Source organism: Sus scrofa, chromosome 15, assembly GCF_054392235.1.
Source record: "Sus scrofa isolate SSC_HxYL_T2T_F1_AM1 chromosome 15, Sscrofa_HxYL_maternal_Yorkshire_Landrace_v2.0, whole genome shotgun sequence".
In the NCBI taxonomy this organism is placed as follows: Eukaryota; Metazoa; Chordata; class Mammalia; order Artiodactyla; family Suidae; genus Sus; species Sus scrofa.
In genome coordinates, this window is record NC_139397.1 from 151,714,340 (window position 1) to 151,726,901 (window position 12,562).

Sequence of the window (12,562 nt, forward strand, 5' to 3'; positions counted from 1 at the left end):
ACGTGTAAGAGGAAAATCACACCTCTGTTACATGACGGAGGTTTGGTTGGTTTTTTGACTTTCTTATTGGAAATGGAGAGAAAAGTGCGGGGAAAAGCAAAGCCCCATCATTTGAGACTCCTCCTGGGTTCCCACCTAAATTGGGAATGGCTATATTTAGTACCAGGAGTAGCCATTCTGAGTCTGCGTTTTTGATGCTGTCGCATCGCAGTTTGGAGGGCAAGACAAAAACAGAGGTGCGAGCGAAAGCAAACTCCAGGCGTCATTTTCCTTGCCTGTAAGCAGGACCTCTTCCGCAGCAGCAGGCTGTCTGACCGTGCTGCCATCCCTGGCGTACCAGAACAGCCTCCACTGCACAGAGATGCTCATGGCCCCCGTTTAGCAAAGGTACCCGGAGCCGAGCAAGGACCGGAGTCTAGGGGCCGTCACGCCATCTCTCCTCCTTTCCCCAGGTTTTGGCGTTCCTGTCGCAGCAACACAGGAGTGGCTCTCGGCCTCCGCTTCTCTTAAATAGTGTTTTTTCCTGCTCTCCTTGGCTCTGAAGGCATGACCAGCTTTGCAGAGGGACTTGAAATGCTGCTGGGCTGTTTGAATTCCTGGTCTCTAGGGAGGACGCCCCCTCACCCCAGGAATGCTTTGCCCTGGGCTCTCTTGTACTGGGGGGCATGGGGTCTCTTGCTGGGGTCTCGTGCTTCCCTGCTTTGCCTTGGCATGTGGCCTGCAGCGTGCAGCCCGGGCAGCAATTTGGACCTGCATGTCGGAGCCGTGTCTCACGCAGTTACCGTTCACTTCTTGCCTAATGTTCTCTCCCTTCTGTCTGTAGAAATACTATGGGCTGGATTCGAAATGGGGTGACATCGAGCAATGGATGGTAGGCCTCGAATATGATTTTAAGAAGCTTAAATGGTTTATGATTTGATTCTTCCGCCCGTTAATTACGTAGCCCGAGTCCTGCTGCACCTAATTTAATCCTGCCAGATCTGCTTCTGGGACTTTTGCATCTGGCCTGGTTGTTTACATCCCACATGAAACTGGGTTAGAACCAGTCCTGGCCAGGCCTCTGTTCAGTCCACTGGGTAGCACCTGACACCTGGAGTCCCCAGGCCAGCGTTTGGGGTGGAGGTGGCGGGGGAGGGGGGGGTGCTTCCACCCCCATCTCCTCTGTGGTGGACTCTGGGTGGGGGTGGGCAACGGCCCCCAGGCATGAGGACTTTCCCGGGGACCCGCCACCCCCGGGTCTAGCCATATCTAGGTGGAACCCCCAGGGAGCCATTATGCTCCAGTCTCTCACTCGGGACTGCAGGCGGCTGCCCTGCCTGGTCACCGCCGCTGGGATCTTCAGCCACCCCTCACCCAGTCTGCAGTGCCTGAGACACCACTGCTCTTGGTGAGAAAATTCCTTCACCTTCTCACCCTGTTCTCTGGCACAGCCTCTCTGTCTTCTTAAATCAAGTCAGATGCTGCTGAGGGACGGGAGGCTCTAGAAGAGGGGGTTCGAGAGCGGCCCCCTGGCCTCACTCCTCCTCCCAGTAATTCATCTGCTGGGGTGCCCCCCACCCCCGGTCCTTGTCACCTTGCTGACAAAGCCTCATGAGTGTCATCACGTCCTTACTGCATTTGAGAACCTGGCCTGTATGGAAAGGCCCCATTCAATGTCCCTTATACGTTAAATGATCTGAAGAAATATAAAATTACCTCCTAACATGTTACAGACCTGGGGATAACAGAAGATAGTTGTTGAAATATCAAGAGGATACGGTTCCTCTCTTTAAGAACTGTTTAACTTCACCCTCTGGGCGTGTGAACCATGATGTATTTTTATCAAATCTTACGACCCAGGTACAAAATGTGTCAGAGTTTTCGATGCCACCAAGAAAGCAAGCGCATGGGGTGATTGTAACGGTGAGCAAGGCTGATTACAAGCTGCGTGCCAGCTTCTGAGCGGTCCAGACGGGGAGTCTTAGAAAATAGAGGCAGTGGCACCCTATGCATCTCTTACGGAAACGAGTTCTCTTCTGCTTCCCGAAGAGAGATGAGTAAGGTTTTGAATGTGAGAAGAAAAGTCACTGGGTTCAAATGAACCAGATTAGATTTAAAACATGAAGTCCCAGCTTCTCCCCAGCAAACACATCCTGGCTCTAAAGCCAAAATGAGACATGTCAGCTCTTCATGTGCTGAAGGTACCCGCCCCTTTGTAAGAAAACGTTTGCCCTCAGTGGCTTAATTGAAGTCTTTAAGCAAAAGCCAAAAGAGTATTTGTCTGCCGTTTCTATCAGAAATAGTGCTCTGTGACCCGGTCGGGCCGGGGCTGCTTCTCCTCTGCCTCTAACCTCTCTGTACGTCTCCTCCGTTGCTTTGGTAGGAAGACAGTGAGCGCTACTCCCGCAGATCCAGAAGAAACACATCGGTCAGTATCGTGTGCCCTCATCACCGAGGCGTTTGGCTGAAGTCTGGCTTGCCGTTTTCGTGGCTCCGACCCATGCCTGATCTCTCCATCCATCTGTCTGTGTGTCTGTCCATGGAGCTGTATCTACATCCGTATCTCAGTGCTACTTACAAGAAATTCATCAGCACTTACACTATTGCCTAAACGAAGATTGGGGGCTCAGCTATTAGTGTTTTGACCTAACTTTGGTGAGGGGAGAGTGTGTGAAAAAGGTCCGAGTATTAATATATTCATGAGTGTTCATGCCTTTTTTTGGCTCCCGGACACCCAGGAATAATTTGCAGGGTAATATGCGTTAAGCTGTGTATTTGTAGGATACCAGCGAGGTAAACACCACGTTAGTGAAATTAACTTGAAACAGCCCTCTGTAAACAGAGGCATTTGGGGGAGACGCAGGCTCCGGTCCCCCAGGGTTTCCCGAGGGGCCTGATCTGCGCACCTGCTGTGCGTCGGGTCAGCCGCTTGGCCTGAGAGCTGGCTCTGGTGTCTCCGTGTTTGTCACCTCCTCTCCTCACGGCTGTTTTCATCCTTTCTTTCACCAGGCTTCGGATGAAGACGAGCGCATGTCCGTGGGTAGCCGCGGGAGCCTGAGGGTCAGTAACCGGGCACGGCTGAGTTTGCGTGGTCCCCTCTGTCCACCCTGCGTGGAGCGTGCGAGTTCCTTATGCCTGCAGCCTTAGAGTCAGCATCTAACTGACGAGATGCTTATTTAAAATCTGCTCAGTGGTGGGATGTTTCCTCGTGGGGTGCAGAGATTGTTGATACACGTAGCAGTTCTGTTCTTTCTGCCCAGAACGGGAGTCCTCGTTGTGTCCCTTTGGGCCACATCGCAGAATGTCCCCATGAAACATGAAGGCAGCTTCTGTCCTCCTGGAAGCCCGTGCTCCCCATCAAATTGGAATCCCAGCTAAAGTCACTACAAGTTAAAGTTACCATGACTCAGTGGCGTTTTGTGTGGCTCCTTGAAAGCTGCCGTAGGCTGTCTGGTGGAAGCCGAAGCCCTGGATCCATCCCGAAAGGGGCCGGTCCCCACCAGAAGCCGTTCCTTTCATCAGCTATGCTGAAATTTCTGCATCACCGACAGCCTGATGGTTGATAAACACAAATACACTTTTTTCCTTAAACATTCCAAAAATCTTCCTAATTATACTTGAAAACTTGAAGAAAAAAAAAGTGCATGCTTTGGGAAGTGAAGCAGAGAAACCGTGTTTTACTTAGTTCTTGAAGTCAGTAACCTGAGCGCGTCAGTTTCTTTCACCACAGGGTTAAAGCTGCAGCTCCCTGCTGGTAGTGATTCCTTTCCAGCCTCTCCGTTTTAATGAAGGACCGTATAGACGGAAAGGCTCGTTTTCAATCACAAGACTTCATGATGAAATCATGTCATGTCACCGCTAGCACTGCATGTCTCTCTGCACACTAAATGTGCCTTTAATTTGCCTGTTTATACCAACACACTCTCAAGGTGATGCAGTCAGCCTTCTGTATCCCTGGGTTCCACGTGGTTCAACCAACCAGAGATTGAAAGTGTTCAGGGGGGCGGGATTCCAGAAAGTTCCAAAAAAACAAAACTTGAATCTGCTACACCTGCAACTATTCACATAGCATTTACGTCATATCTAGAACTATTTACATAGCATTTGCATTGTAGTAGGTGTTATAAGTCATTCAGAGATGACAGAGCACACAGGTGTGTTCGTAGGTCATATGCAAATACCTCCTCAGTTTATCTAAGGGACCTGAGCATCTGCAGATTCCAGTGTCTGTGCGGGTCCTGGAACCAAACCCCACAGATACCACAAGGACAGCTCTACGTTGTGGCCTTGCTGGTAAGCCATCGTCCTTGTCCTTGCAGTGCCAAAGGCAGACCCACAGTGATTTTGCCAGAAAGTTACAGTTGGAAGGTGAAGTCAGTTAAAGAGCTCCCTTGCTCTTTGAAACTTTCTCCTTAGCCGAATAGCTGTCACTTCCTCATATACCAAGAGGAAGTAAGACTCACGTGACCAAAACACGGTAAACGCCAGACTCAGTTTGCAGAATCTGTAGATGGGGGACAGAAACCACACCATGGAGCAGGCCTGGAAGGCTGGGTCCCTGAAAGCAAAGGGAGAAGATGCTTTCTCAAGGAGGAGGGAGCCGGTCACGAGAGCACAGGACTCACGCGACCGCTGGGCTCAACCCTAGGGAGGCCAGCGGTGAGCAGGGAGCCTCTGATGGAAATTCAGGGAGAGCAGAACCTGGTTAATTCAAGCTCAAGCAAGCAGAGGAGAGCGGCTGAGTCCAAATCTTTCTATCCAATAGCATTTTCAGTCTGTGATGCTCCTTGACACTGTATTCAGCATCTGGCAGTTATTTGCATGTTTCTAGAAAAATAATCTGTCACTTTCTTAAGATTCTCAGAGGGTTTCCCGACCCCAGAAAGCTTAAAACTATTGTACTGTTAGTGGCCGTTTGGGTGTTTACAGCATTTATTTCATTTTCAGTGATTTTAATCTGAAATGAGCTAAATTTCTGGGCTGGATACCACTCTTTGCCAAGCTATCAAACCTGTTTGCTTTAGGGTGTAACATCTCATAGAGAAGGTCCACAATCAGGATGCTAAGTCAGAGGGGGGAGAGGGCGGAAAGTCAGCAGTGGATGGGTTTTCCTAGTTAGCCTGGTGCTTCCATGCCCTGCCCTTGCCCGTGATGCTCTTGGTCTAAAGAAATAACTCTCAGAGTTCCCCTTGTGGCTCGGTGGTAATGAACCTGACTGATATCCATGAGGATTCGGGTTCAATCCCTGGCCCCACTCAGGGGGTTAAGGATCCAGCGTTGCCATGATCTGTGGTATAGGTCGAAGATGCAGCTCGGATCCCAGGTTGCTGTGGCTGTGGGGCACGATGGCACCTGCAACTCTGATTTGACCCCTAGCCTGGGAACTTCCATATGCTGTGGGTGCAGCCCAAAAATCAGGAAAAAAAAAAAAGTAGTTTTGTTAAGATGTTCTAGATTGCCTGTTTTATGTTTTATGTTGCTGGTGTGTTTTAATTGCTTTTTGGCAACTCTCTTCTGTTGTTTTTCTCTCCCATGCTCACTCTGACAGTCGCAGCCCGACGTGGAGTTCGGGGGCCCCTACGCCTGGGTGAGACGGTTGGGTAGACTTCGTGCGTGGCGTGATTCTGATAGTGTCGTGTGGCAGATAACCTCTGGCGTTTCCACTGATCTCATGGGTCTTTGTCTAAAAAGCCAAGCACATCTTGTTTTGAAGACACACAGGCCATCTGCCAGTCCTTACCTGAGGACTGAGGGCCAGAGAGCAGGTGCATCCGCCCGCATGAGCTCTCTTCTTCCTCAGGGAGGCTCTGGAACCCAGGCATCCGTGCTTGAACACCGCATTCAGCTCGTGGTCTGTGAGCCCCACCATGTGCCAGGCGCTGGGCCAGCAGCTGCGGACACCAGATGCAAAAGAGGGTGTCTTCTTTCCAGGAACTCGGATCGGATCGAGAATTCCCAAAGCCTCTGCATTTCCTCTAAAAGATTAAATTTAAGGTCTTTTTATCTAATGAAAATTTTATTATTTTCTAATCTGTATCCATACAAATTAAATGCCCCATCTGGCTCTTTGGCCAGAAAGAAGCTTTGAGAAAGACTCTCGTTCCGGTAACAAAAAAACAAAGCCTTTAGATTTTAATTCAGAATTTCCCTCCTGACATCGGTCTAGAAGAGTTTCTGCACTTCACGCTTTCCAAAGACCTGTAGACTTAAATTACACTAAAAAAAAGAAACATTTCATCTCACCAGCATTCATCACCCTCAGCATCAAAGTGACTCAACTGAAATTATTTTAGCAGATTTTACACTTGTTCACTTGAAGGACCTTTTTTTTTAAGGGTTTTGGGAGTTCCCGCCATGGCGCAGTGGAAATAAATCTGACTAGGAACCATGAGGTTGAGGGTTCGATCCCTGGCCTCACTCAGTGGGTTAAGGATCCAGCATTTCCGTGAGCTGTGTTGTAGGTCGAAGACACATCTTGGATCCTGCATGGCTGTGGTGTAGGCTGACAGCTGTAGCTCCGATTTGACCCCTAGCCTGGGAACCTCCATATGCCGCAAGTGCAGTCCTAAAAACCAAAAAAAAAAAAAAAAAAAAAGATTTTTGTACTTCATTCATTGAAACATTATTTAGCAAATTCCTATTTTTAAGATATATTTTTACCCTTGAGATGATAATTAACAGGGCATTGACACTTGTCCTCTCAGCCTCCTTATGGGGCTGCTGTTCTCCACTTTAAAACTAAATTGAGGAGTTCCCTGGTGGTGTAGTGGGTTAAGGACCTGGTGTTGTCGCTGCAGCAGCTCAGGTCACTGCTGTGGTGCGAGTTCAATCCCTGGCCCAGGAACTTCCGCATGCAGTGGGTGCGGCCAAAAAAGACCCACTAAGCTGAGCATATCAAGTACTGCGCTTAAAAGCTTTGACGTCACCTTTCTTATTTTGTGTCTCGTCTCTAATGGCCTTGAAGGTGCTCTGTCTTCTGACTCAGTAGAAAACTATCCACAACTATTAATTTAAAAAAATAACAGTTGCCTTTTGCATGATCACGTGTGAATTTGGTTGATGCTTTGATGGCATGCGTGGTAGCTGTTAGCCGACTAATGGAAAGTTACCATCAGACTAACTGGTTTTGGTAGGGCGTTCATTCTTCTATCTTTTACCCTCTTTTAGAAAATGCTGATTTGTGAATTTCCTTATTTTGTTCTCTCTTTTAGCGGTGCTTCTCCATGTCACTGTGTGGAAGAGCTGCCCGGCAGCTTGTTAAAACGCATATTCCCGGGCCTCTGGGTGTTCTGGTTTCCAGGACAGGGGGCCACAGCACGTGACCACGATGCAGGTGGTCGGTGTAGTCAGGAGTGTTGAAAAAAAAATTCTGTCGAGCAAAGCTGGGGGACCCGCCAGAGACCTGACTTAAGATGAAGCTGACATATGCCCTCTGGGGAATTTTTATTCTCATGCCGTCGCAGTTAACTTTCCACTCTCCCCACCCTAGAAAAGAGCACCACGCTTCTAAATCCAACACAGGAAGACTACCCAGGAGGAGAATGTTGGGGGGCCCTGTAAGGAGGTCAGGGTGCTTCTCCCCACGGAGATGCTGTCAGTGAGGTCCGGGATTTGGGGCCGTGTTGTAGGGATATTTTCTCTGTGGCGGATTTCATCACAAACAGAAAGCGTGGGATTTGCATCACAGCAAAGCTTCCAAAGAAGCGTTTTTCCCGCATTTTCGGGAAAATCAGAGGCGAAGGGGACAGTTGAAGGAGTGCCCTGGCTTTTCCAGCCGTCCCCCACCCCTGCTCTGTGCTGCGGGTGAAGTCACAGGATGAGAGGACCAAAAGGAAAAACTCGTCTCAAGCAGTAGGTAGTTCGTAGGCCGAGGGAGGCCAGAGGGTTTATACGGGTGACACAGGCGTCTTCCTCATCTCATAGCAAAGCAGGCGTTTGGTCGCCTGGCAGTTAAAGATCCAGCCCTGTCACTGCTGTAGCTCAGGTCACTGCCGTGGTGTGGATTCAGGCCCTGGCCTGGGAACTTCTGCATGTTGTGGGCATGAAAAAAAAAAGTATCTGTATTAGCAAAGTGAAAGGGCGCTGTTCTAGGCACCTCGGGTACTCGTTTTAATCACACGATACCCATACAAGGGCCTCGTGCAGTATTTGTCACAAGGCGCATTTTCATGGCCGGGGAGACAGAGCTTCCAGTGGGTTAAATGACTTGCTCAAGGTCACACGACAAAGCTTCCGCTTGGAATCAGGACTCACACCCACCACCCCCTGGCATCTCCTTCCAGTTTCGGCAGTGGTGTGGGCTGCTCCTCCTTTTTCCATCTCGAGGGAGCTGGTTCTGTCCCGGACAGCCTGACAGCTCTTATCTTGAATCAGAAATTTCCTTATAGGTGAATGAGAGCAGTTCTAGAAAGCCCAAGATTTGGCTGGCAATTGGGAAGAGAGTCAGGCATACACCTAACTTAATCGTTCTCTTGTTTTCTGGAGAACAAATTATGAAATCATGAAATAGGTCCTTAGATTCCATTTTGAAAAATAACGTAGTAGGACTAGATGAATGAAAAACTAATATAGGAGTTCCCACAGCAGAAACGAATCCGACTAGGAACCATGAGGTTGCGGATTCGATCCCAGGCCTCGCTCAGCGGGTTAAGGATCCGATGTTGCCGGGAGCTGTGGTGTAGGTTGCAGACTCCGCTCGCATCTGGTGTTGCTGTGGCTGGGGTGCAGGCCGGCAGCTGCAGTTCCGATTCGACCCCTATAGCCTGGGAACCTCCATATGCCACGGGTACGGCCCTAAAAAGACAAAAGACAAAAAACCTAATATAGGGGATAGAATGCCACGCTCAACGTTTTTTCCATGATGAATGTTTGGTTTAGTCATCAATTGAGTGGACGCTACCTCTGAGTCTTGTCAATACCTCTTCATAATGAGCCGTAGTTTTGAGGGACTTCATGCCGAGTGAGGACCTGAAAACGAACTGAGTCCAGTTGCTGGCATTCAGGCCCCTCGCGGGCTGGGGTTCTCACAGCATCACCGCAAAGCTGGAACTGAACACTGCCCAGGAAAGCAAGTGTGCCCAGGCCAGGCCCCGCAAGCTCCACTCCCTGGGGGCTTGGCATTGCCGCCTGTCCCCGAGCCAGGGCCCTGAGTCACCAGTGACACTGAGAGGACTCTGATTCTCCGTTGAGGCTGGTTTCTCCCGAGACCTAGCGCAGCAGATCAGAAGCCCCGAGGCCTGGGGGCAGGCTGGGGTGGGTGCTGTCCGGGGCCTGTGCAGCCGCTTCACTCCCAAAGCTCAGTCTGCATCTGCCTCATTCTCCCTCATGGCTCTGCACCTGTGCCTCCATTTGTATCCTGACGGCGGTTTTTCTCCTTTTCTTCATTGTAACAGACAAATGGTTATGATGGCGAATTATATGGATCACAGTCCCTGAGTCGAAGATCTGGCAGGGTTAGTAGAGTAAATTTGCATGACACAAACGTCAAACAATTTGCTGCAAAGCTTTTTAAAGGATTGCCAAATTTAGCTTCTTCGGGTTTTTTTCCTCCCTCTGCCCCCCCTTCTGAGCGCGTGACGAATGAAAGCTAATGTTTTGCAACCAGTTGACGTTCCTCAACTGGGCATCGTCTGACATTCCCAGTGTTCCTGTGAGATCCCTCTTGAGAGGACTCGACTCTCTTGAAAGTTAAAAGGCCTGGCGTTCAGCACCAGCTCCTTCATTCTCTTCTTGCCCCAGGTGTATGTGTACAGTGCACATACTCAGTAGGTCCTGCTTTAGATGCAGCTCTCCACACTCTCACTTGGCGTTTCAAAGACGCATGCACTACAGCCTGTGTTTTCCTGAACACTGCGCTTGGACTGCTCCCACTTTGGGGACCGGAGGCAGAAGAAGAGCCGGGAGATGCTCTACTGGCGGGAGAGAGAAAGGAAGGAACCAACAGTAGGGCAGCGAGACGAGGGGCAGGCTTGGGCTTTATCAAGGAGGTCACTGAGGATGGCAGCTGGTCACACTAGACACATCTTCATTCAGTTTGGGGACCTGCTGCCCATCTCTCATATATTCAATTATCGAAAGTCGTGAGTTCCCCAGTGGCCTAGCAGTTAAGGATTCGACATTGTCACCATTATGGCTCAGGTTCAATCCCTGGCACAGGAACTTCCGCATGCCACGAGTGCAGAAAGAAAAAATTGTTTAAAATCTTCCTGTTCTTACATTGGTTTCATTTATTTTCTTGTGGTACTAAATTTGACTAGTTGTATAAAATAATATTTATTTTCACTTAATTATATTTTCTTAAGAAATATCATATATATATATTGAAATTGTATCATCAGGTTTCAAAGGAGTAACACGACCCCATCTTTGTCCTCTGAAACCTGCTGGTCGGGTTTTACCCTCTCCTCCTTATCAAGAATTGCCTGCTCTTCTGTTTCAGCGAAGCTCTTCTCAGTCCAAACTAAAAACTCCCCGTGTAATGGCTCCGCTTTCCTATTTACGTTGCTTTTTGCAAGGACTTTTCGAACCTTTGGACTTGGTCGAATTCTGTTAGGTTCTTCTTGAAGGTAATACAGCACTCCGGGAACAGAGGCAAGCAGGTGCCATTCTGTTCTCGTGAGATGTTGGCCATTTCGCTGCCTGTGCTCAGGGTCCCTGCAGGCCGTTTGGTGCTGGCAGCTTAGGACAAGAGCTGCAGTGTTCCCTGATGCTCCCACTCCCCCACTTGTTGGGGCTGTATTGACGAGGCAGTAACTTTTCACCCTAAATGCACAGTTTCACCATGTCAATCACAAAGAATCACGGAGGTAGGAGCTACTTGAGCAGCTCTTTGGTCCAGCCTCTGCCCTGCAGGACGTTCTTCTGTAAAACATTCCAGCCGGATGGTTGCCAACACATTTGTGGCAGTGAAGATGGGATCGGGCTCCACGTGGCACAAATGTCCAGATGTTTTAAATCCTGGGTTTTTATGTGGACATGAAGTGTGCCTTATGGTTGAGTTAAGATAAAGCCTCTAGAAATCCAGTACAAAGAATTTGATTATAAAGCTGCTCATCCCAGAGTGAAATTGGAGGTGAAACTGATTTGATGATCAGGGACTAGAATAACTGAAGAGTCAGAGCCCACATCTGATGCAGCATCTTCTTCAGGAGCAGAAAAGTCCAGGAACCAGGGAGGGATGGGCTTGGAGAAAAACTGGATGGGAATGAGCAGTGTCTTAGGTGTGGAAATCACCTGTCTGTGGAAAGGAATAAGAGGCCCAGGCTGATGATGGGGGTTTGGAAATGTCTCTTTCCTCCATCAGGGAACTCACAGTCTCCATGGAGAACTGCTCTCTAGCCCTTCGTTTGTAACTAGTCACACACAACCCTCCCCACCCCAGATCTTGATTGATCTGATCATTATGAAGTGTGTGTTAAGACCCTGTGGGACATAGCTTTCTGTGGGTGGTTTCCAGCTGCAAGGGGGTGCCCTCTCTCAGGTTCCACTCACCTCCCTGGAGCTTTGGGGCTGAGCTGTAGCCCCCAGGTATGCTGGGCTGAGGAAAGAGTGAAAAGTGTGCAGTATATGGAATTTCAGTTACCTAAGAAGATCTGTACCATGGAAAGTCTAGACTAAGAGGGTACAGGTGTTGCATCCTGAGATTTTCAGTAAGTAGTTACAAGTAATACATAGTTCACTTTAAATATAATAATTCAATCATAACAATAGCCAAAGGACATGTCATCACTGAGACAGAAACACTGAAGCGTACAACGGAGCTTCGAACCTCCAGTTGTTAAGCGTTTCTGCAGAAGTGAGCAGGTCCGATCCCCAGCCGCGTCGGCATTCCCAACACTGGCTTGGTTGCCTGATTTCAGGTTTGCCTTTAACCGGGACAGGTGGTGCTTTGGGGGGGTACGGACAGGCTCATCATTGACGCTGTCTTCTCTGCTGCCCAGAATTCCAGCTACGGCGGTGACGGCAGGTTCTCTACGTTGTCATCAGCTGCCCGGGACGAGACGTTGGTTGGTTTCCATTTAAATCTTTCGCATCCGCCCTTCAGAAACGACAGGTTTCGTAGCATGCCCTCTTGTGTGTGTACGCGCTCTCTGCTCTTTTACTGTCTGTTTACACACGTTCACTTGGATACGTGTTAAAGTCAGTTTCGGGGAATTCACATGGTAATTAACATGATACATTTAATTCAGATTTACCCCCAGTTCAGATGGAAGTGTTTGAGTACGAATTGTGGTGGTAAGCTAGGTACGGTGAAAGTACGTGGATGTTTAGTAGTTGGAATTAATCAGAAGGAAAAAAAAAGAAGAAGAAGAAGAAAGCCCTGAATTTCTTTCCTTGAGAGTTCTTGAAAGCAGAACTACTTTGCAGGCGACATGCATACTTGTGGCAGTTTCTCAGGGGTGGACTAGACTTGGAACGAAAATCCAGTCCAACCCAAGTGTCTGCACAAAAGCCCTCCTTCCCGTACCTTAAGCATATACGTCAGTCTGGATAGGCAAATGTTTCTAAACCCTTTAAGAGCCCTAGTGGGTGAGGCTTGTTTGTCCTCAGTGAGGTTCGTGTTCACTCAGAGGACATTAGGGAG

At 49.0% G+C, this 12,562-nt stretch overlaps 1 protein-coding gene across 50 annotated transcripts in view; it reads left to right on the forward strand.

The window, feature by feature from the left end:
• LRRFIP1 (LRR binding FLII interacting protein 1) overlaps positions 1 to 12,562 on the forward strand; it is a 156,132-nt gene that overhangs the window by 94,319 nt on the left and 49,251 nt on the right. For 19 of the 50 annotated variants that reach the window (XM_021075501.2, XM_021075506.2, XM_084998809.1 and 16 more), the window contains exons 4-9: positions 824 to 871; positions 2,363 to 2,407; positions 2,989 to 3,039; positions 5,528 to 5,566; positions 9,372 to 9,431; positions 11,919 to 11,984. The exons of 16 other annotated variants lie outside the window; for them this stretch is intronic. In XM_021075501.2, coding sequence (XP_020931160.1) covers positions 824 to 871; positions 2,363 to 2,407; positions 2,989 to 3,039; positions 5,528 to 5,566; positions 9,372 to 9,431; positions 11,919 to 11,984 — 309 coding nt within the window. The remainder of the gene's footprint in view (positions 1 to 823; positions 872 to 2,362; positions 2,408 to 2,988; positions 3,040 to 5,527; positions 5,567 to 9,371; positions 9,432 to 11,918; positions 11,985 to 12,562) is intronic. 15 more of the 50 variants (XM_084998816.1, XM_084998820.1, XM_021075485.2 and 12 more) reach the window with 3 other exon arrangements.